Source organism: Salmo salar, chromosome ssa20 (assembly GCF_905237065.1).
Source record: "Salmo salar chromosome ssa20, Ssal_v3.1, whole genome shotgun sequence".
Taxonomy (NCBI): Eukaryota; Metazoa; Chordata; class Actinopteri; order Salmoniformes; family Salmonidae; genus Salmo; species Salmo salar.
In genome coordinates this window covers 25,487,662-25,510,810 of record NC_059461.1, presented here as the reverse complement: position 1 = coordinate 25,510,810, position 23,149 = coordinate 25,487,662, and the positions used below count along the sequence as shown (strand labels likewise).

The 23,149-nt window shown below is 42.8% G+C and overlaps 1 protein-coding gene across 3 annotated transcripts in view; it reads left to right on the top strand.

Annotated features, from left to right (window-relative positions):
* The window catches only part of adgra2 (adhesion G protein-coupled receptor A2), a 57,713-nt gene that overhangs the window by 30,976 nt on the left and 3,588 nt on the right, over window positions 1–23,149 (top strand). For all 3 annotated transcript variants that reach the window (XM_014160104.2, XM_014160103.2, XM_014160102.2), the window contains exons 4-19: window positions 4,589–4,660; window positions 7,565–7,636; window positions 7,743–7,814; window positions 8,123–8,289; window positions 8,808–9,021; window positions 9,309–9,473; window positions 9,581–9,779; window positions 9,962–10,111; window positions 10,334–10,495; window positions 10,588–10,788; window positions 11,144–11,333; window positions 11,476–11,687; window positions 21,444–21,571; window positions 21,686–21,809; window positions 21,898–22,046; window positions 22,949–23,038. In XM_014160104.2, coding sequence (XP_014015579.2) covers window positions 4,589–4,660; window positions 7,565–7,636; window positions 7,743–7,814; window positions 8,123–8,289; window positions 8,808–9,021; window positions 9,309–9,473; window positions 9,581–9,779; window positions 9,962–10,111; window positions 10,334–10,495; window positions 10,588–10,788; window positions 11,144–11,333; window positions 11,476–11,687; window positions 21,444–21,571; window positions 21,686–21,809; window positions 21,898–22,046; window positions 22,949–23,038 — 2,367 coding nt within the window. The remainder of the gene's footprint in view (window positions 1–4,588; window positions 4,661–7,564; window positions 7,637–7,742; window positions 7,815–8,122; window positions 8,290–8,807; window positions 9,022–9,308; window positions 9,474–9,580; window positions 9,780–9,961; window positions 10,112–10,333; window positions 10,496–10,587; window positions 10,789–11,143; window positions 11,334–11,475; window positions 11,688–21,443; window positions 21,572–21,685; window positions 21,810–21,897; window positions 22,047–22,948; window positions 23,039–23,149) is intronic.

Here is a 23,149-nt window from a genome sequence, read left to right as displayed (position 1 = left end):
GAAGGACTCTTCAGAGCAGCAAAGGACCAGCCCCATTGATTGGGAGAAGACGTGGAGAAAAAATACAGTCTTTAATAGCAGCCTCTGGTGTTAGGCCCAGCTGAAGAACACAATGGCTCTTTTTAGACTGGCTGTGGGTTGGATGCTGTCAAAGCCCAATCATATGGGCCACATGTGGTGTAGGGGATAAAGCACTGGGCTTAAAGGGATGTTGGTTACAAATCCATTTTGGAATCAGTTATTTCTCCTTACATTTTTTGGGGGTTGTTGACATTTTGATGCAGATTGTCAAGTTGTCAGTCCTTCGCCTCCATGTCCCATAGTCACAGGCACACAGGAGAGCTTGACCTGTTTTTGCTCTGGCCATGGTACTATTGCCGTAAGTCAGAAGTTTGATTTCATGTTTATTTCAAATATGTTTGTTCTACAACTATAAGGGACGATAAGTGAAAGTGGGAGATGGTGGATAAGAGTCAATATAAGGGAGGGAAAATTACACTTCAACATTTCTTGTTTGTTATTGGGACCCCAATGATAAGAACATACCCAGCATCACATTCCAGATCCACAGAAGACCTACGACTTTTTGTTTCAAGGTGAAATACATTGAGCATTTGCATTTTAAATTTCTTCAGACATTGTATATGCTGCTCCTCTTTGCTGGTGACAGCTGCTGTCATCAGTGTGAGGGCCAGTGAGCTGTGAAGTCGATGTCTGGGAGGGTGCTGCCTCAGAGGGCAGAAGGAAGTCACTGCCTGGGTGTGTGGCCTGCTGGGCCTGCATGGGTCTGCATGGCTCTGTTGACTCTGGTGCTCTCCTCCACATTCCCCAGCTCGGTGATAATAGAGTGTATTGGAGTGCCCGACTGTTGATACTCATAGGCCTAAAGCACACACTTCTCTGACCCTTCTAAGGCTGTGTATGAAAGGGCAGATTGTGGAGAGTATAGATGTATGGGTGCACATGGGACTTGATTTACTATCTGAAGACTGCTGTTGACACATTGGGCATCAGGTTCACCTCCTGTGAAGGAACATGTGCAGGGGGCATAAGAAGACCAGAGTGCCAGTGTGTCTATGTGGTAGAGAGTGTGTGTGTCTCTAGCACAGTAGTGTGTATGTGTATACCCAGCAAACCGGGAACATTCCCATAACATTAGCTAAGATTCCCATTTAAGTTATAAGGGTTGTATCTAACATTTAAATGAAAACATCCCAAAAACACAAATGTTTTTCAAATAAAATATATTCAGAATGTTCTCCTAACATTCACCTTAAATGTGGTGCACAACATCTGTAACAACCACCACAGAACATTCCCCACATGTTCTAATTAGGTTTCCAAGTAATGTAATAACACAATGTAGCAGTAATGTTTTCCCAGCAAACCAAAATTGGTTCTGGAAAGTTCCCAGAACATACATTAGGTCGTAGCAAATGTTCTCATAACACAAAAACTGTAAAAAAACATTCACTTATTAGAAGAATTTTCCCAGAACACATTTAGTCTATTCTTTAAAGGTACCCAGAATGTTTTTTTAGGTTGTGGGAACATTGTGGAGTTATGACAAGATATAGATTCCCAAAACACTAAAACTGCCCTGTTGTGCTGGCATTCAGATAATGTTTGTATCAGGGTGCACAAAACATTCCTTTGATGTTGATAGAATGTTGACAGAACAGCCTTTCTGACTTCTTTAAAGGTTCCCAGAACATTTAATTAAGTTATGGGAGTTGTCTGAGATGTCACAATAATATTCTTGTGATATTCACATAGGTTGTACAAAACCTTCCCACAATATTGCACACTGTTCCACAATTTCCAAATAAGTATAATTTTATGACGTTCATAGCATATTTGTTTTAGGTTTAATATAATATTCCATTGATGTTCACGCTATATACATTTACCTTCTCTTGGAGGTCCTCAGATCATTTCAAGAACATTTAGAACATTTTATATTTAAGTTTTACCTAATATTCCCACAACATTCTCAGCATGCAAATGTTTTGCTCTTTAAAGCATATTGGAATACATCCCCATTGTGTTTCTATCCAGATAAAAATGGCAATTCATATTTGAGGACTGATATAGAACACAAATACCATGTGATATAGAACACATGGTATTTTCCATTTCATTCATAGGACATTTGAACAGCATTTAATCATACAGACTCAACCATATTTTTTACACTTCATATGTTGACAAGCTGAACATGTGGGGTTTGAAACTGCAATGTTTGGTTCCCAAGCCAGGTCTTTTATCCCAAGCCAGCATTCAATCATACATCCTAGACATCCGCACGACTGGACAGTTTTTGTGTTATGAGAACATTTGCCACGACCAAACAAATGTTCTGGGAACTTTCACAGAACCAATTTTGGTTTGCTGGGTATATTCTGTGGTTCTTGGTGTATCTCTATGGCACAATGTAAGTATGTGTGTGTGTCTACGAGGAAAAGTGTAGGCTTTGTCTATGTCACAGGAGGTTGGTGGGATCTTAATTGGGGAGGATGCGCTTGTGGTAATGTCTGTAGCGGAATAAGTGGAATGGTATCAAATACATCAAACACATAGTTTTCATGTGTTTGATGCCATTCCATTCGCACCGTTCAATCCATTATTATGAGCTGTCCTCCCCTCAGCAGCCTCCTGTGGTCTATTGTGCACAGATTGTGTGTGCGGTACAGTAAGTGTGTGTCTGAGACTCAGTAGTCACCATGAGGGAGGAAGTGGTGGGCAGTGCCCCGCCTTTCATCGCGGTGCTAATGAGCCCCGGGATACGCCAGGCTGGAAACAGTAGCATTGTTCTCCCCGCCCTGGTCAACAGCTCTAACGCGACGTCTGACTCTCTCTCACACACACACTCATACACACTTACACACACACACACACACACAAACACACGTATGCACGCACGCACACACACACACACACAAACAGACAAACACATTGTAATTTGCACTCTCACACACTCAAACATTTTGCTCATGCAATTGATTTCTTGCCCTCTCTCTCCCTCTCTCTCTCTCCATAAATGTGGAGACTACGGTTTGCAAGTCAGCATTGAAGCACATACCAAACAGATATGGCAAGTTAGCATAGTTCTGTTAGCACTCTGGTCAGGGTAAACTTTCACCTCTGTAAAAAGCTGTGAAGTTGTTGCGAAGTGTTCTGTCAGGGGGCTGGCATACTGTGCTGAAATATCTGTCTTTGTCCAAGCCTGTCTGACCTACCGCTTTCAGATAGACACATCTGTCTCTGGTCCACATAGTCTCAGCCAGGACAACACTACACTAGACCAGCTCTATCATTTATGTTACTGTATATACTGATATGAGTGATGATGGCCCTGGATAGTTCTGTCCAAAACAGATCTTGACCAATAAAAGCCCTGCCTGTATCTCAAGGTATTGTAGCCATACTTCTCTCTCTCTCTCTCTCTCTCTCTCTCTCTCTCTCTCTCTCTCTCTCTGTCGTATTTACTGGAAACTATTCTCAGAATGAATCTGTTCTGAATTGATAAAAATAGCTCATCTCTTGGACGGAGGACAAGAGTGGGTGAGGAGATGTCTGAGGTTTGGGGGGCTAACATTTTAAATGGTGTGTGTGATGCGATGTGGTTAGGAAAATAGATCTGAGATAATGCATTGTGGGATAGTGGAGCAGAAAGTCCCTGAAGGTTCTGGCTACCACAATGGCATGCTGGGAAGGATTGGAATGGGGGGGGGACTGCTTCCTCCCTAAACGTTGGTGTTGATGTCTGGGAGCTTCTGTAAGGAAATCCTCCTCTGTGACTGTTCCTTTGGGAGCAGGTGTTTTTCATGCTGTAGGAACAAGGATCACATTGCCTTCACATATCAGCCTTGTCCTGCCTACAACCCTTTGTCTGATGACCTCTTCCAACCTTACTATTCCCACCTGGCCAAAGAGCTTCCCTGAGTTTCAGAGGTTAATTCTCCGGCAGGTCTGACTGTGAATGGAGAAGGGTATGTGGTTGAGTTGTTTAACACATGGGCATGGCTGGGCATGGCATGGGAAGAAGGTGGGGTGAAATGTGACGGGTAGTATGAAATTAGATCTTCAAAGGTAGAAATTCATATTTATGGTTTGGCAATAGCCAGAGTAACTTTATCTTGGGAAGAGTCATTTTCAAAAGAGTACCGAAAGAGTAGCACTCCTCCTGGATTCCAGCGATATTTTCTTTGGTCAACTATTGGCATCCTTGCGAGACCCAAGTCCAGGTGGCGGTTGGGGTAAGATTTCCAAACCATCCGAATGCAGAAATATCCTGCTGTGTCCCACTGGTGGGGCCATAGTTGGGGCATATGTATCCACTCCCTGTCATTTTAAAGAAACCTTGCTGATCCAAGCAGAATATTGTATCCAGCTATTCACTGTTCATACTGTATTTACTCAGAAATTAATACCTTTTAATGAACACCTGGTGATTGCCCTCAAGCCTTAGTTTGGAGATGTTATGGGCCAATGTTTCAACTAGTTATGTGCAAGGCCGTAGGTCTCCTCATTGACAGTCTAATGTCTTATGTTATTTTAATTTCTCTTTCTCTCTCTCTCTCCACAGGGACCTCAGGAGCAACCTCATCAGCACCATCATGCCTGGAGCCTTCCAAAGTTTATCTGAACTTCGGAAGCTGTAAGTGCATACAGAATCAGCTCTGTTTTCATTATATCTTGTGCACTGTAAACAGTCATATTGCGTATATAAAGAGTTGGTTTAGTTGCCAGTCTCCCTGCATGTCACAGTATTGAGTATTTTCAAAACCAGCGCATAGTCATAACTTTTTATGACACATAAAACTATATGTAAAAATATATATTCTCAGTTTTAGTGTCCTTCATGAAAACCTGGCTGGCTCAGAGATGTGTTGTGGATGGCTGGGCTAAGTGTATGTGCTGGTCTGTGCTGATGTCAGTGGGGCCTGGGATGACATGTCTGGTGCCCTGCTCTGCCGCCATGGGAAACCTCAGGGCCACGCAGAGGCTCCTCACACGTCATTGGATGTGACAGGGCAGCAGTTTGCGGCCGCTCATAGCTCACTCATTGTGTGTTTGGACAGTCGGCTCCGGTCCTCTGCCCTGCGCTGCGTGACTCTTTTCCCCTCCCTGTACTGCTTGTGTTTTCCCTGCAAGGTCTGGGGCTTTTCAAAACAAACAGGGAGAGATAAAGACACACTCTCGACAGCTCTCTGCTGGGTTGTGTCAGGGGGACAGTGGAAGAAGGCTCACTCTGACACTGTCCTTATACCATGCAGACACAGCATGCAGGGGCTGCAGAGTGCATTTGCTCCTTCTTTGGTGACAAGGCTTTACAAGAGGTTCTATGGTCTATATCGATAAGGAACATTCACAGGTCACGAGAGTGTTGCAAAATTCCAATTCCTTATCCTGCTGTGTTACACGCTGGCTAGTTGTATGAATGGAAATTGTGAAAGATGTGCCTACTGGCCAAGAAAGCCACTTTGGATAAGACTTTGTTATTGTAAACAAATAAAAATAAGAACCGGAAGTCTATTGGCCAATGTACTGGAGGAGCCAGTTGTTCCCAATGAGATCACAAAAACAACATGCAGAGTGTCAAGATTAGGGTTGCAAATGTATCGGTAATTTACCAAAGTTACCGGAATCTTAAGTAATTTTGGTTATTTATGAAAAAAAATATGAATATATAGTATTAATTTATTATACAATACTAGTCCAAAGTTTGGACTCACCTACTCATTCAAGGGTTTTTCTTTATTTTTACTATTTGCTACATCGTAGAATAATAGTGAAGACGTCAAAACTATGAAATAACACACATGGAATAATGTAGTAACCAATAATGTGTTAAAAAAATAAATTGTATATTTGAGATTCTTCAAAGTAGCCACCCTTTGCCTTGATGACCGCTTCGCACACTCTCAATCAGCTTCATGAGGAATGCTTTTCCAACAGTCTTGAAGGAATTCCCACATACACTGAGCACTTGTTGGCTACTTCTTCTTCACTCTGTGGTCCAACTCATCCTAAATCATCTCAATTCGGCTGAGGTTGGGTGATTGTGGGGGCCATGTCATCTGATGCAGCACTCCATCACTCTCCTTCTTGGTCAAATAGCCCTTACACAGCCTGGAGGTGTGTTTTTGGTTATTGACGTGGTAGCCGTGCTGGTTAAGTGTGCCTTGAATTCTAAATAAATCACTGAAAGTGTCACTAGCAAAGCACCATCACACCTCCTCCTCCATACTTCACAGTGGGAACTACACATGCAGAGATCATCCATTCACCTACTCTGCATCTCACAAAGACACGGCTGTTGGAACCAAAAATCAAAAGTTTGGACTCATTAGACCAAAGGACAGATTTCCACCGGTCTGTCGTTTCTCTTTGCTTATTTGAGCTGTTCTTGCCATAATATGGACTTGGTCTTTTACCAAATAGGGCTATCGCCTGTATACCCCCCCGCACACACACAAATTAACTTTTAACAAGGCACACCTGTTCATTGAAATGCATTCCAGGTGACCACCTCATGAAGCTGGTTGAGAGAATGCCAAGTGTGCAAATCTGTCATCAAGTGTCACGTCCTGACCAGTAATAGGGGTTATTTGTTATTGTAGTTTGGTCAGGACGTGACAGGGGGTATTTGTTTTATGTGGTTTGGGGGTTATGTGTATGTAGAGGGGTGTTTTATTTATGTGTTCCAGGGTATGTTCTTGTTTTGGTATTCTAGGTTTTTCTAGTTAATATATTTCTTTGTTGGTCTGTGTGGCTCTCGATCAGAAACAGCTGTACATCGTTGTTCCTGATTGAGAGTCATATATAGGGAGCTTGTTTTCACCTGGTTGATTGTGGGTAGTTGTATTTGCACTGCTGTTGTTTAGCCTGCAAATCTGTTAGCTGTCGGTCTTTGTTTATTGTTTTTCCGTGTTCGCTATAATAAGTATAATTATGAGCACGCAACCCGCTGCGCCTTGGTCTAATCTCTACGACAGTCGTGACATCAAGGCAAAGGGTGGCTACTTTGAAGAATCTCAAATATAAAATATTTAGATTTGTTTAACACTTTATTGGTTACTACATGATTCTATATTTGTTATTTCATAGTTTTGATGTCTTCACTATTATTCTACAATGTAGAAAATAGTACAAATAAAGAAAAACCCTTGAATGAGCAGGTTTGTCCAAACTTTTGACTGGTACTCTGTGTCCATATTGTCCATGAGTTTCTAGTAGATAGACCATATGGTTTAATAGAAAATAGCCTAATTAATGAAAAAAGTACCTAACGTGCAATGCCGTTATTTTCATTTAACTCTGCAATCTTCCAACTATTGACTTTTTTCACAACTGCCATCAGTTTGACAACATATACATATTGACACAGAAAAATTAAATAAAAATATATATATGAAGGATATTTCATGCTGTAACCCTCATTTAAACACCAATGGAATTCATTAAGTTGAGGGTTTTACAGCTTTGTCATTCTATTTTATATTTAAAAAATTACCATTATTCACCGCTGTGCCCTCAATGTCCCTGTTATCTCTCCTAGCGACCTGTCCAACAACCGCATTGGCTGCTTGACTCCAGACATGTTCCAGGGACTCACCGTCCTCACCAAACTGTAAGCAGGCTAAATGACTGACCATAAAGCAACACATTCTAGTGTAGTATTGTGGGTATGTAGTACAGTGATAGTGATTAAACACCTGTCTGTTTTCTCCTGTTAGGAACCTCTCTGGGAACATCTTATCTACCTTGGACCCAGGGGTCTTCCAGGAGCTCCCCTGTCTTAAACTTGTGTGAGTGCTGTTCCCTGCTCCTAACTGTCATCCCCTTTTTCACAGTTTGCTCCAGACAGATGTTTGTATAATCTTCGTAAGCGATATAAATGCAATCTTGGCAATCTGATCACATTTTTCTCCCTATAGGCTTAGTTCAAGCAATGGACAGCCTTTTGTCACATCTGACATGTTGATCCTATAATGGACCACCAGAGAATAGATCTGAACTGTTGGGCAACATGCCGTTGGAGGGAAAGTGCACCCGCTCCTCAGTGTAATCTCCCCTGATGAATGCTGTTGTCAAACTCCCTGCTTTTTCTCACCAGGAACTTTAACTCTGACTTTCTGTCATGTGACTGTGGGCTGCGCTGGGTGCCGGGTTACTTTCGCACCAGGACAGCCCGCCGGCTGGGGGACGAGACCATCTGTGCTTATCCCAGGAACCTCCATGGAAAGCCCCTGCGTGGACTGAGGGAAAGTCAGCTGAGCTGTGGTGAGTGTCTGACAGGAAATTGAATGCATATGAATGTGGTGGTTCACCACTATCACCCCTCAAATAGTATGAAAACTTCACTATATGAATGACAGAGTTATTGTTTTCTCATGCTAATATTGTGAGATGTCCCTAATCTGTCAGGTAGGTGTTTGTGAAAAGTAATAAGCTGTGAGTGAGCAAGTGGAGAAACATAAGAAGTGCAATAAAAACGCAAAATGCCAATGTTTTGCTGTCTCCAATAATCTGTTTTCTATTGTATTTCCTCTTCCACTCAGTAGTCTGTCTTTCCAAGTGCACCAGTTAGCTGTGTTGTGCCTCCTCTGTGGTCGGCCTTTATGATTTGGGGCTGTCTGCATCCAATATTCCTAAAAAAGCAGGGTCATAATGGCTTCATCTGAAATATTTAGCTGAGGTTGTGTGATGAGAGAGCAGCAGAAGTAACCCAGAGTGATTTGTTATGGTCTCATCTGCCTTCCCTTCTCCTGGCTGTGCTGTGTGTTCCTTTCCTCACTCAGATGGGCCTCTGGAGCTGCACACCCTGTCTCTCCTACCCTCCCAGCGCCAGGTGGTCTTCAAGGGGGACCGGCTGCCCTTCCACTGCACCGCCGCCCTGGTGGACAAAATCACTGCGCTGCACTGGCGCCACAACGGCCAGTTGGTGACCTCTGACCCTGAACAGGGCATCACTCTAGAGGCCAGCGTGGTGCATGACTGTACCTTCATCACCAGGTAATGTTACAGTACTGAGGGGTCCGCTGGTATATCTGTCGATCCCAGCACTCTTTTCTTACCTTTCATTGCACTCCTCAATTATGTCTTATTTTCATGTTTTTAACATAAGGTCTAAGTTAAATATGTTTTTTATTTAGTAATGGTTTATGAAGCCAGTGTTTGGTTCTCATGAATTTATGAAAAAAAACACTGTTTGTTTAGTTTCTGCTGATAGGACATGAGGTGTAGTGTGCTGTCTGGGTATGTGTGATGGCAGTGACGGATGTACTGTCTCCTCGGTGCAGTGAGCTCATCCTGTCCAACGTGCATGTTGAGGCCAGTGGAGAGTGGAAGTGTGTGGTGTCCACTGGGCGGGGCAACACCTCCCGCAGCGTGGAAATAGTGGTGCTGGAGAACAGCGCCTCCTTCTGTCCGGAGGAAAGAGTCACTAACAACCGGGGAGAGTTCAAGTAAGGAAGAAAACAATAATTCCCCTCTCCAGAAACTAATTCCACAATAATAACAGTCCTTCTGATTAAAACATGCTGCATCCTCCTCCCTTGGTGTTTTTTTCTAGGTGGCCCAGAACCCTGGCAGGTATCACCTCCTACCAGTACTGTCTGCAGCTGCGCTACCCCTCCCTGTCCATGGGGGGTACTGTGGAGCAGAAGCAGGCATCACGATACTGTGACCGATCAGGGAGCTGGGAGGAGGGAGACTATGACAACTGTCTCTACACCAACGACATCACACGGGTCCTACACACCTTCATCCTGGTCAGTACCAGGGGTTGTGCTTGGGCTGTCCCAAATTAATTTATCCCATTACCTATGAAATCAAAATATGATACATATATTATGGTAGTAATATTTAAATAGTTGTTGCCTGAAAGGTAAATGTGTAAAAGTAACAAAACATTTTAGTTATTTGCTTTAATCATACTTCTCTCTTTTTCCAGATGCCCATCAATACCTCTAATGCGGTCACTCTGGCACATCAGGTGCGCACGTACACCGTGGATGCATCCAGTTTCACTGACACCATGGACGTGATGTACGTGGCCCAGATGATGGAGAAATTCATGGAATATGTCCGACCACTGCGAGAGGTGGGACGATGAGATCTTTAAACCCTCAATTAATGTTTTGGGGGTTTTATTTTGTGTCTGCGTTGTCTTGAATTGGAAAGAGTTGATAGGGACTTTTTGACTTGAATATTCATGATATATTCATTACCTTATGTTCATGATTAAGTTTCTTTCTGCCCCCTGTGTTTATGTGAATGCTTGTTTTTTCATGTCTTTACCTGTGTGTGTGTATGTATGTGTCAGCTGTCAGAGATGCTGGTGGATATGGGCAGTAACCTGATGCAGGTCGATAATCAGATCCTGGCCCATGCTCAGAGAGAGAAGAAAGCCTGCAGCTCCATAGTCCACTCTCTGGAGACTCTGGCCTGGCCCCAGCTCCACAGCCATGCCCAGGACCTCTCCACGGTACAACGACTTGCATTCCAACATGTTTTAAGGTTCTATATTATTTTCATCTAACAGTCCTAAATGTAATCAACGTTGTTTTCCCCCTATAGCTCTCCAGGAACATTGTAATGGAGGCCCATCTTATCCGTCCGGCCCACTTCACTGGCATGAGCTGCACAGCTTACCAACGTCGGGAGACCTTGTTAGGTAACCTGGGCATGGAGGGGGCAGAGCCCACCCACGAACAGCAGCTCCGCTTCCGCTGCACCACAGGCACCCACAACACCTCCATAAACAACTTCCCCATGAAGGTAAGCACTGTCTCTGTCTCCCTCACCCAGACCTGAACCCAACCTTACCCACAAACAGGACTGTGGTTGTGTGTCTGTGGTACAATGGTAGACAGTGCATACGGTTGTCATTAGAGGGAACACACCTCAGGGCTTGACCTACTGGAGACGGCATGGATCCGCATTTAGCACAGTCATTTACAACAGCTGACATGAAAGAGGGAGAAAATCCTGGGGTTTTAGATTTTGTCGTTTGGTGTTTGAAATTTCTGTTTTGTATTCCATTGGGCTAACAGAGTCAAATATAGGTGAAAGTAGGACAGTAAAGAATGAATGGTATGATTCTCTCTCTTTCTATGTTCCTCCCTCCCTCTAGAATGCTGTAGCCCTGGCCTCTGTGGTTCTCCCTGCCTCTCTGTTCCCCCCAGACGCCCCATCAGACTGTAAGCTCCAGTTTGTGGCGTTCCGTACAGGGAGGTTCTTCCCTTTCTCAGGGAACTTCAGTGGTCCTGGAGAGAACACCCGCAGACGCAGTGTCAACAGCCCTGTCATCTACGTAGGCCTAGGTGAGGGAGCAACTATAACACTTTTATTACACAACTCAACAAATTTACAGAGACGGGTCAAACCTGGTTATTTTAAGATAATTACAAAATACAAATGTATGAGCTGGTGATAGTGATGGTCATCTCCTCCTTTGTGTGGCAGACGGGTGCAGTATGTGGAACCACTCGGAGCCCATCTTGGTGTCCCTGCGCCACTCGATCCCGGGAAGTGACCCGGTGGCGGCCCACTGGAGCCTGCAGGCCCTGCAGCAGCAGCATGGGGGATGGAGCCAGGAGGGCTGCCTACTGGCCCACACTGACTCTGCCACCTCCACCCTGCGCTGCTCTGTACTCAGCAACTACGCCGTGCTGCAGGTAGGGTGGGAGCACATCCTAGGATCACTCACTTATTCCCAGAGACACACGGTGGATGTAATGTAATGATGACTCTGCACAACACGCACTGCACAACACGTTACTTCCCATTGAAGGTGAAATGAGGGAAAGCTCAGTTTGTTGTTTTGGAAAGTTTTGAAAGTCTATCGAAAAAGTTTGGTTACTAGCTAGCTACGTTTTGAGTTTGGATCCTGCCACGTAGCTGGCTTCAGTTGCTGGGACCTCTACTATCTGTCCAGTGATCCTGCTGAACAAGGCCAGGTCTGAGGAGCTGCTTGGCGTAGCAGATAGCCTAGCTGTTAGCTAGCTGCCTATAGGGCGAGTGGGGTTTTCTTGAGTGCTTGAGTGCAGCCTGCAATGTGGATAGCCATTGTGGCAGGGACAGCGGATTGTCCCGGGCTTGTGGCTGTCTAGATCCCTGCTGTTTGTTGATGTTGTTTCCAATCCTCCCTGTGACCTGCTCTGTCTGGAACTGCGTGGAGTAACAGCTTAACCTACGTTGCTACCATGACAAAGACCAAAGCCAGTGGGAGTACCATTGAGGACAGTGGTATCTCTATCACAGGGGAAGGATCTTTTAATCGAACGAAAATAGTTCTACAAGCAGTTGTTACAACAACAAGAAAAAAATCTTCAAGTGTTGTGTCCAAATACTGGTGGAGTCAATTAATAAAAGAATGGACGACCTGACCATAGATGTCCAGGACCTGAAGAATAGTTTGCAGTTTTCCCAGGATCAGCTCGATGAGTTAATGAATGGCAAGATGACAAAAATCTCTAAGTCATTGAGAGGGGACATCAGTTCTGTATGTGAGTCCATGATTACAATGACGGAGAAATCAGATTATCTCGAGGGACAATCAAGGCGAAACAACATTGTTGTGGACGGAATTGCAGAATCTCCACATGAGAACTGAACAGAGTCTGAGGACAAAGTGAGGGAAATGAACTCGGAGAAACAGAAGATGGACCACAAGACGATTGAGGTTTGAGCGCGCTCATAGGACTGGAAAACCCACCACCGGCCCAGTTGACAGGCCCAGGCCAATATTGGTCAAGTTCCTGAGGTTCAAGGACAAGGTACCTGTTCTGGAAAGAGCCAAGAACTTGAGAGGAATGTACTTCTTGCTCAAAAAGGACTATCCTGAAGCTGTGCGCCAGAAGAGGAAAGAACTTTTCGCAGTCATGAAAGCTGCCAGAGCGTGTGCGGACTTTACTTACATCTGCTATGACAGGCTCATTGTCCACCCTCCCTCCCAAAAGCCTGGAAGGGATGAGAGACCCAAGCCTATGGGTTCGTATCTTCAACCCTGAAGCACACACACACACTTACACACACCAACTGATTAATGGACTGCTGAATGTATATATTTTTATTTTTTGCTCTTTTCTATATTATGTCTATCTCTGATAAGCTACCCAGGAAAGAGCTGAAAATAGCCCATATTAATATATGTAGCCTTAGAAATAAGGTTCATGAAATCAATAACTTGCTAACATCAGATAACATTCATATATTAGCCATTTCTGAGACTCACTTAGATAATTATTTTGATGACACAGCAGTAGCAATAGAAGGATATAACATCTATAGAAGAGACATGAATGCGTATGGGGGAGGTGTTGCTGTATATATTCAGAGCCATATCACTGTAACGCTTAGAGAAGATATTATCAATCAAATCAAATCAATCAAATTTATTTTTATATAGCCCTTCGTACATCAGCTGATATCTCAAAGTGCTGTACAGAAACCCAGCCTAAAACCCCAAACAGCAAGCAAAGCATGTGAAAGAAGCACGGTGGCTAGGAAAAACTCCCTAGGAAAAACTCCCTAGAAAGGCCAAAAACCTAGGAAGAAACCTAGAGAGGAACCAGGCTATGAGGGGTGGCCAGTCCTCTTCTGGCTGTGCAGGGTGGATATTATAACAGAACATGGTCAAGATGTTAAAATGTTAAAATGTTCATAAATGACCAGCATGGTCAAATAATAATAATCATAGTAGTTGTCGAGGGTGCAACAAGCGCGTCCGGTGAACAGTGTTATTGAAGTGTTGTGGTTGCACCTGGTACATCTAAAGCTATTTCTTTGGGGGTGTTGCTATAGGCCACCAAGTGCTAACAGTCAGTATCTAAATAATATGTGTGAAATGCTTGACAGGGTATGTGATGTAAACAGAGAGGTCTACTTTCATGGGGACCTGAATATTGACTGGTTTTCATCAAGCTGTCCGCTCAAGAGGAAGCTTCTCACTGTAACCAGTTCCTGTAATCTGGTTCAGGTTATTAATCAACCTACAGTATGGTGTTTACAAACACTTCTGGAACAAAATCATCCACATGTATTGATCACATTTTTACTGATGCTGTTGTACTTTGTTCTTTTTTTTCACCTTTATTCACCTTTAACAAAGTAGGCTAGTTGAGAACAAGTTCTCATTTACAACTGTGACCTGGCCAAGATAAAGCAAAGCAGTGCGACACAAACAACAACACAGAGTTACACATGGAATAAACAAGCGTACAGTCAATAACACAATAGAAAAAAAGAACTTCTATATACAGTGTGTGCAAATGGCGTGAGGAGGTAAGGCAATAAATAGGCCATAGTAGCGAAGTAATTACAATTTAGCAAATTAACACTGGAGAGATAGATGTATAGATGATGATGTGCAAGTAGAAATACTGGTGTGCAAAAGAGCAGAAAAGTAAATAAAAACAATATGGGGATGAGGTAAGTAGATTTGATGGGCTATTTACAGATGGGTTATGTACTGCTGCAGCGATCGGTTAGCTGCTCAGATAGCTGATGTTTAAAGTTAGTGAGGGAAATATAAGTCTCCAACTTAACCTGTTGGGTCTAGGGGGCAGCATTTGCACGTCTGGATAAAAAAAATGTACCCGATTTAATCTGGTTACTAATCCTACCCAGTAACTAGAATATGCATATACTTATTATATATGGATAGAAAACACTCTAAAGTTTCCAAAACTGTTTGAATGGTGTCTGTGAGTATAACAGAACTCATTTGGCAGGCAAAACCCTGAGACATTTTCTGACAGGAAGTGGATACCTGATGTGTTGTATTGAGTTTAAACCTATCCCATTGAAAAACACAGGGGTTTAGGAATATTTTGGCACTTCCTATTGCTTCCACTAGATGTCACCAGCCTTTACAAAGTGTTTTGAGTCTTCTGGAGGGAGATCTGACCGAACAAGAGCCATGGAACGGTGATGTCCCATTAGACACCTGGCGCGCTACTTCATGTTGGGTACCCTCGTTCCAATACGTTATAAAAGGCTATGCATTCGTCCACCTTGAATATTATTCATGTTCTGGTTAAAAAAGGCCCTAATGATTTATGCTATACAACGCTTTGACATGTTTGAACGAACGGAAATATTTTTTTCCCCTCGTTCATGACGAGAAGTCCGGCTGGCTTACATCATGTGCTAACGAGACGGAGATTTTTGGACATAAATGATGAGCTTTTTTGAACAAAACTACATTCGTTATGGACCTGTGATACCTGGAAGTGACATCTGATGAAGAGAATCAAAGGTAATGGATTATTTACATAGTATTTTCGATTTTAGATCTCCCCAACATGACGTCTAGTCTGTATCGCAACGCGTATTTTTCTGGGCACAGTGCTCAGATTATTGCAAAGTGTGATTTCCCAGTAAGGTTATTTTTAAATCTGGCAAGTTGATTGCGTTCAAAAGATGTAAATCTATAATTCTTTAAATGACAATATAATATTTTACCAATGTTTTCTAATTTTAATTATTTAATTTGTGACGCTGACTTGACTGCCGGTTATTGGAGGGAAACGATTTCCTCAACATCAATGCCATAGTAAAACGCTGTTTTTGTATATAAATATGAACTTGATAGAACTAAAAATGCATGCATTGTCTAACATAATGTCCTAGGAGTGTCATCTGATGGAGATTGTAAAAGGTTAGTGTATCATTTTAGCTGGTTTTATGGTTTTGGTGACCCTGTCTTTGACTTGACAAAACATTACACACAACTCTTGTAAATGTACTGTCCTAACATACTCTAAATTTATGCTTTCGCCGTAAAACCTTTTTGAAATCGTAAAACGTGGTTAGATTAAGGAGATGTTTATCTTTCAAATGGTGTAACATAGTTGTATTTTTGAAAAATTTGAATTTTGACATTTATTTGGATTCAAATTTGCCGCTCTTGAAATGCACCTGCTGTTGATGGAGTGCACCACGGGTGGCACGCTAGCGTCCCACCTAGCCCCAATTAAGCGATTTTTGCAATTCGTTCCAATCATTGGCAGTGGAGAACTGGAAGGAAAGGTGGCCAAAAATGTATGGTTGAAAGAGATGGGGCATTGAGAAATGATGTGACTAAACTCAACAAAAAGAAGTATGAACTGTATTATGAAGTCAAAATCAATGATATAATTAAAGAATGATGAAAAAACTCCATCTTTCATCGAATCAGATGTTTTATTCATCACAAAACCATTTGATGTTGCCAATTATTTTAGCAGGAAATGCCAACAACGAACAGTGAGTCATCGTACACATTGATAAAAAACGAATAATTAAAGAAAAGCATTGTATGTTTCAATTTTGTAAAGTAGTGTGGGAGAGGTGGAAAAATGATTGTTATCGATCAATAATGGCAAACCTCCTGGCATTGACAACTTAGATGGAAAGCTACTGAGGATGATAGCTGACTCTACAGCCACTCCTATCTGTCATGACTTTAATCTGAGCCTAGAGGAAAGACTTGGTCCTCGGGCCTGGAAGGAAGGAAGCAAAAGTAATTCTGCTACCAAGAGTGGTAAAATGGCCTTTACTGGATCAAACAGCAGACCTATCAGCTTGTTGCCAGCTCTTAGCGAACTGTTGGAATTTTTGGGGGGGACCAAATACAATGCTATTTCTCTGTAAACAAACGAACAACAGACTTTCAGCGTGCTTATAGAGAAGGGCACTCAACATGTACTGCACTGACACAAATGACTGATGATTGGTTGAAAGAAATTGGTAATAAGAAGATTGTGGGATCTATACTGTTAGATTTCAGTGCAGCCTTTGATATTATTGACCAAATCAAACTTTATTTGTCTTATGCACTGAATACAACATGTGTAGACCTTACCGTCAAATGCTTACTTACAGTGGGGCAAAAAAGTATTTAGTCAGCCACCAATTGTGCAAGTTCTCCCACTTAAAAAGATGAGAGAGGCCTGTAATTTTCATCATAGGTACACGTCAACTATGACAGACAAAATTAGAAAAAAAAATCCAGAAAATCACATTGTAGGATCTTTAATGAATTTATTTGCAAATTATGGTGGAAAATAAGTATTTGGTCACCTACAAACAAGCAAGATTTCTGGCTCTCACAGACCTGTAACTTCTTCTTTAAGAGGCTCCTCTGTCCTCCACTCGTTACCTGTATTAATGGCACCTTTTTGAACTTGTTATCAGTATAAAAGACACCTGTCCACAACCTCAAACAGTCACACTCCAAACTCCACTATGGCCAAGACTAAAGAGCTGTCAAAGGACACCAGAAACAAAATTGTAGACCTGCACCAGGCTGGGAAGACTGAATCTGCAATAGGTAAGCAGCTTGGTTTGAAGAAATCAACTGTGGGAGCAATTATTAGGAAATGGAAGGCATACAAGACCACTGATAATCTCCCTCGATCTGGGGCTCCACGCAAGATCTCACCCCGTGGGGTCAAAATGATCACAAGAACGGTGAGCAAAAATCCCAGAAGCACACCTAGTGAATGACCTGCAGAGAGCTGGGACCAAAGTAACAAAGCCTACCATCAGTAACACACTACGCCGCCAGGGACTCAAATCCTGCAGTGCCAGACGTGTCCCCCTGCTTAAGCCAGTACATGTCCAGGCCTGTCTGAAGTTTGCTAGAGAGCATTTGGATGATCCAGAAGAGGATTGGGAGAATGTCATATGGTCAGATGAAACCAAAATATAACTTTTTGGTAAAAACTCAACTCGTCGTGTTTGGAGGACAAAGAATGCTGAGTTGCATCCAAAGAACACCATACCTACTGTGAAGCATGGGGGTGGAAACATCATGCTTTGGGGCTGTTTTTCTGCAAAGGGACCAGGACGACTGATCCGTGTAAAGGAAAGAATGAATGGGGCCATGTATCGTGAGATTTTGAGTGAAAACCTCCTTCCATCAGCAAGGGCATTGAAGATGAAACGTGGCTGGGTCTTTCAGCATGACAATGATCCCAAACACACCGCCCGGGCAACGAAGGAGTGGCTTCGTAAGAAGGATTTCAAGGTCCTGCAGTGGCCTAGCCAGTCTCCAGATCTCAACCCCATAGAAGATCTTTGGAGGGAGTTGAAAGTCCGTGTTGCCCAGCGACAGCCCCAAAACATCACTGCTCTAGAGGAGATCTGCATGGAGGAATGGGCCAAAATACCAGCAACAGTGTGTGAAAACCTTGTGAAGACTTACAGAAAACGTTTGACCTGTGTCATTGCCAACAAAGGGTATATAACAAAGTATTGAGATGAACTTTGGTTATTGACCAAATACTTATTTTCCACCATAACTTGAAAGATAAACATCTCCTTAATCTAACCACGTTTTGCGATTTCAAAAAGGTTTTACGGCGAAAGCATAAATTTAGAGTATGTTAGGACAGTACATTTACAAGAGTTGTGTGTAATGTTTTGTCAATTCAAAGACAGGGTCACCAAAACCATAAAACCAGCTAAAATGATGCACTAACCTTTTACAATCTCCATCAGATGACACTCCTAGGACATTATGTTAGACAATGCATGCATTTTTAGTTCTATCAAGTTCATATTTATATCCAAAAACAGCGTTTTACTATGGCATTGATGTTGAGGAAATCGTTTCCCTCCAATAACCGGCAGTCAAGTCAGCACCACAAATTAAATAATTAAAATTAGAAAACATTGGTAAAATATTATATTGTCATTTAAAGAATTATAGATTTACATCTCTTGAACGCAATCAACTTGCCAGATTTAAAAATAACCTTACTGGGAAATCACACTTTGCAATAATCTGAGCACTGCGCCCAGAAAAATACGCGTTGCGATACAGACTAGAGGTCATGTTGGGGAGATCTAAAATCGAAAATACTATGTAAATAATCCATTACCTTTGATTCTCTTCATCAGATGTCACTTCCAGGTATCACAGGTCCATAACGAATGTAGTTTTGTTCAAAAAAGCTCATCATTTATGTTCAAAAATCTCCGTCTTGTTAGCACATGATCTAAGCCCGCCGGACTTCACTTCATGAACGAGGGGAAAAAAATATTTACGTTCGTTCAAACATGTCAAACGTTGTATAGCATAAATCATTAGGGCCTTTTTTAACCAGAACATGAATAATATTCAAGGTGGACGAATGCATTCTCTTTTATAACGTATTGGAACGAGGGTACCCAACATGAACTCGCGCCAGGTGTCTAATGGGCCATCATCGTTCCATGGCTCTTGTTCGGTCAGATCTCCCTCCAGAAGACTCAAAACACTTTGTAAAGGCTGGTGACATCTAGTGGAAGCAATAGGAAGTGCCAAAATATTCCTCAGCCCCTGTGTTTTTCAATGGCATAGGTTTAAAGGTAATACAACACATCAGGTATCCACTTCCTGTCAGAAAATGTCTCAGGGTTTTGCCTGCCAAATGAGTTCTGTTATACTCACAGACACCATTCAAACAGTTTTAGAAACTTTATGGTGTTTTCTATCCATATATAATAAGTATATGCATATTCTAGTTACTGGGTAGGATTAGTAACCAGATGAAATCGGGTAAAAAAAAAATATCCAGCCGTGCAAATACTGCCCCCTAGCCCTAACAGGTTAAGAAAATATTTACCAAAAAAAAGTAGCACAATAACATAACAATAATGAGGCTATATACAGGGGGTACCGGTTAGTGAGTCAGTGTGTGCCGGTACAGGTTTGAGGTAATTTGTACATGTAGGTAGGGGTGAAGTGACTATGCATAGATAATAAACATTGAGTAGCAACAGTGTACAAAACAAATGGAGGGGGGGTCAATGTAATAGTCCGGTGGCCATTCGATGAATTGTTCAGCAGTCTTATGGCTTGGGGGTAGAAGCTGTTAATGAGCCTTTTGGTCCTAGACTTGGCGCTCTGGTACCGCATGCCGTGTGGTAGCAGAGAAAACAGTCTATGACTTGGGTGACTGGAGTCTGACAGTTTTATGGGCTTTCCTCTGACACTACCTATTATATAGGTCCTGGATTGCAGGAAGCTTGGCCCCAGTGATGTACTGGGCCGTATGCACTACCCTCTGTAGCGCCTTATGGTCAGATGCCGAGCAGTTGCTCGACCATAACCTGTTGTTGAGAAAACGTATGTGATGGCTTTTCAACCTCTACCATATCGTGGATTCAGAGCTATATATCTAATATAACTCAGAGGGTTTTCTTTACTGGAAGCTTCTCTAATGTCAAACATGTAAAGTGTGGTGTACCACAGGGCAGCTCTCAAGGCCCTCTACTCTTTTCTATATTTACCAATGACCTGCCACTGGCATTAAACAAAGCATGTGTGTCGATGTATGCTGATGATTCAACCATATACGCATCAGCAACCACAGCTATAGGAAGTCACTGAAACCCTTAACAAAAAGTTGCAGCCTTTTTTGGAATGGGTGGCCAGTAATAAACTGGTCCTGAACATCTCTAAAACAAAGAGCATTGTATTTAGTGCAAATCATTTCTTTAGGTTATAGACCTCAGCTGAATCTGGTAATGAATGGTGTGGCTCTTGAACAAGTTGAGGAGACAAAATTACTTGGTGTTACCTTAGACTGTAAACTGTCATAGTCAAAACATATATATTCAATGGTTGTAAAGATGGGGAGAGGTCTGTCTGTAATAAAGAGATGCTCTACTTGACACCACACTCCACAAAGCAAGTCCTGCAGGCTGTAGTTTAATCTTATCTTGATTATTGTCCGGTCATATGGTCAAGTGCTGCAAAGAAATACCTAGTTAAGCTGCAGCTGGCCCAGAACAGAGCGGCGGGTCTTGATCTTCATTGTAATCAGAGAGCAAATATTAATACTATGCATGCCAGTCTCTCTTGGCTAAGAGTTGAGGAAAGACTGACTGCGTCAACTTTTTGTTTTTATAAGAAACATTAATGTGTTAGAAATTCCAAATTGTTTGCATAGTCAACTTACACACAGCACTGGTACACACACACACTTACCCCACCAGACATGCCACCAGGGGTCTTTTAACAGTCCCCAGGTCCAGAACAAATTCAAGGAAACATACATTATTATACATAGCCATGAGTGCATGGAATGCCCTTCCATCTTATATAGCGCAAGTGAACAGGAAACCTGGTTTCAAAAAACAAATAAAGCAACACCTCACGACACAACGCCTCTCCCCCATGTGACCTACTTGTTGTGTGTACACACACACTACATGCTAATGTTTTTAAATGTATGTAAATTGTAAAGTGTTTTGTCTGTAATGTCTTTTTCATTATGTAGGACCCTAGGAAGACTAGCTGTAACTATTGGCATCAGCTAATGGGGATCATAATAGATCTAAATAAAAAATCACTTCACTGGATGAACGTTCATGTTCTTTTCTCGAGGTCTGGAGATTTTATATCAAGCCCCACAGTGTGGTCATTGCAAAGATATTAATAGTTCTCTTTTTCCTAGGAGGTTCCTGACTTCCCCCACTCCCCACCCATGTCAGTGAGGGTACTCCACCCTGTGGTCTATAGCTGTACTGCAATCCTCCTCCTCTGCCTCTTCACTATCATCATCACACACATACTACACCACAGGTACCGTGTGTACGTGTGCATGTGCGCGTGTGTGTGCGTGTGTCTGCTATCTTACCTACCCCACAGTGTCTTTATGTCCATCTAATGGTCTGCTTTGTTTTCTTCCTCCTGCAGTTCTATAAACATATCCAGAAAGAGCTGGCACACGTTACTCAATACCTGCTTCCACATTGCTATGACCACAGCTGTCTACGCAGGAGGCATCACCCTGACCAGCTATCCAATGGTGTGCCAGGCAGTAAGTCCCTCTCCTCTCAGACCCAGCTCATGCTCTCTACATGTGGTGTGTGTAGGCTGTGTGTATGACCCTGTGTGATTTGTGTCAGGTGGGCATCACTCTACACTACTCCTCCTTGTCTACTCTGCTGTGGATCGGAGTCAGTGCTAGAGTCCTCTACAAAGAGGCTATCTGGAGGATGCCACGGCAACCAGAGGGAGAGTCTCCTGTTCCAGCTACTCAGCGGCCTATGCTCAGGTAAGTGATGTCATCAGAGTGAGACAGAGTTGACTTTTATATGAGAAGGTTGTGAGTCATTGTCAAACAGGTCAACGGTTGAGTTGTGAGCTCATTGTGGGGCGGTATTTTAAATGACTGTATTCATGTGAACGGACACACAAACTGTGTCATATCAAAGACCACCATTGTGTTTAGAACCAAGGATCTTCTGTTTTAGAAAGCCTTGGAGGGAAAAACAGTAGACTACTGCTAAGGCACAAAAGAGTAGCAGTGACAGATGCAGAGTGCTGAGCCCAGAGCGGGGGAGGAGTGGAATGTACGAGCCAGGGATAACAGAGATTAAGGAGAATGTCGTAAATCTGGCAAGGGTGATAGAGGGGGCGCACTGTCCCCTCATTACTGCCCCCCTCCCCTCTTCCTCCCCCTTTTCCCCCTCTGCCCTGGTGCTCCCTGGCTGTGATCATGCACTGTACTGTTGACCTCTGTGGCTTTCCCAAACCCTTCTGTTGCCCACCGCCGCATGGGGTCAGCCCTCCAATGACGCCTAGCCCTGTGATAAATCACAACCCCCCAGCAGCCTGTTGCCCTTTGTTACACTTTATCAGCTAGCTCAGAGAGGCTGCCCAACTTACAGCTCAGTTCAGCTCAGGAGATCACAGACAGCTAGCCTAGGGATCACTACAGCTGTGAAATGTATGCTTGCTGAGAGAATACAACAAAGGAGACAAGCCCCTAAATCTCATACAGAATAAACAGAAACTAAAATTTGTCATACAGTCCTTGGGTTTAAGTTGTTGTTTCCAATATTGTGGCTGGGACATGATACTTCACATCTAAATGAGTTCACTGTCATTCCCTCTTACTTTCTTTTTCATGTCATTTTCTTTGATCCCTGTAATTTGTGTATTTTCTGAATACAGGTTCTATCTAATAGCTGGTGGTGTTCCTCTCATCATATGTGGCATCACTGCGGCTGTCAATGTCAACAACTATGGGGCCAACAGCCCTTAGTGAGTGCTTCTCATTTTACCGTTGAGCAATTGGCCCTTGACACAGTATCTTTTGGTTTAGTGCTTATTCAAGAGCTGAATTTGCCATTTTTTATGAGATTTTGAATACAC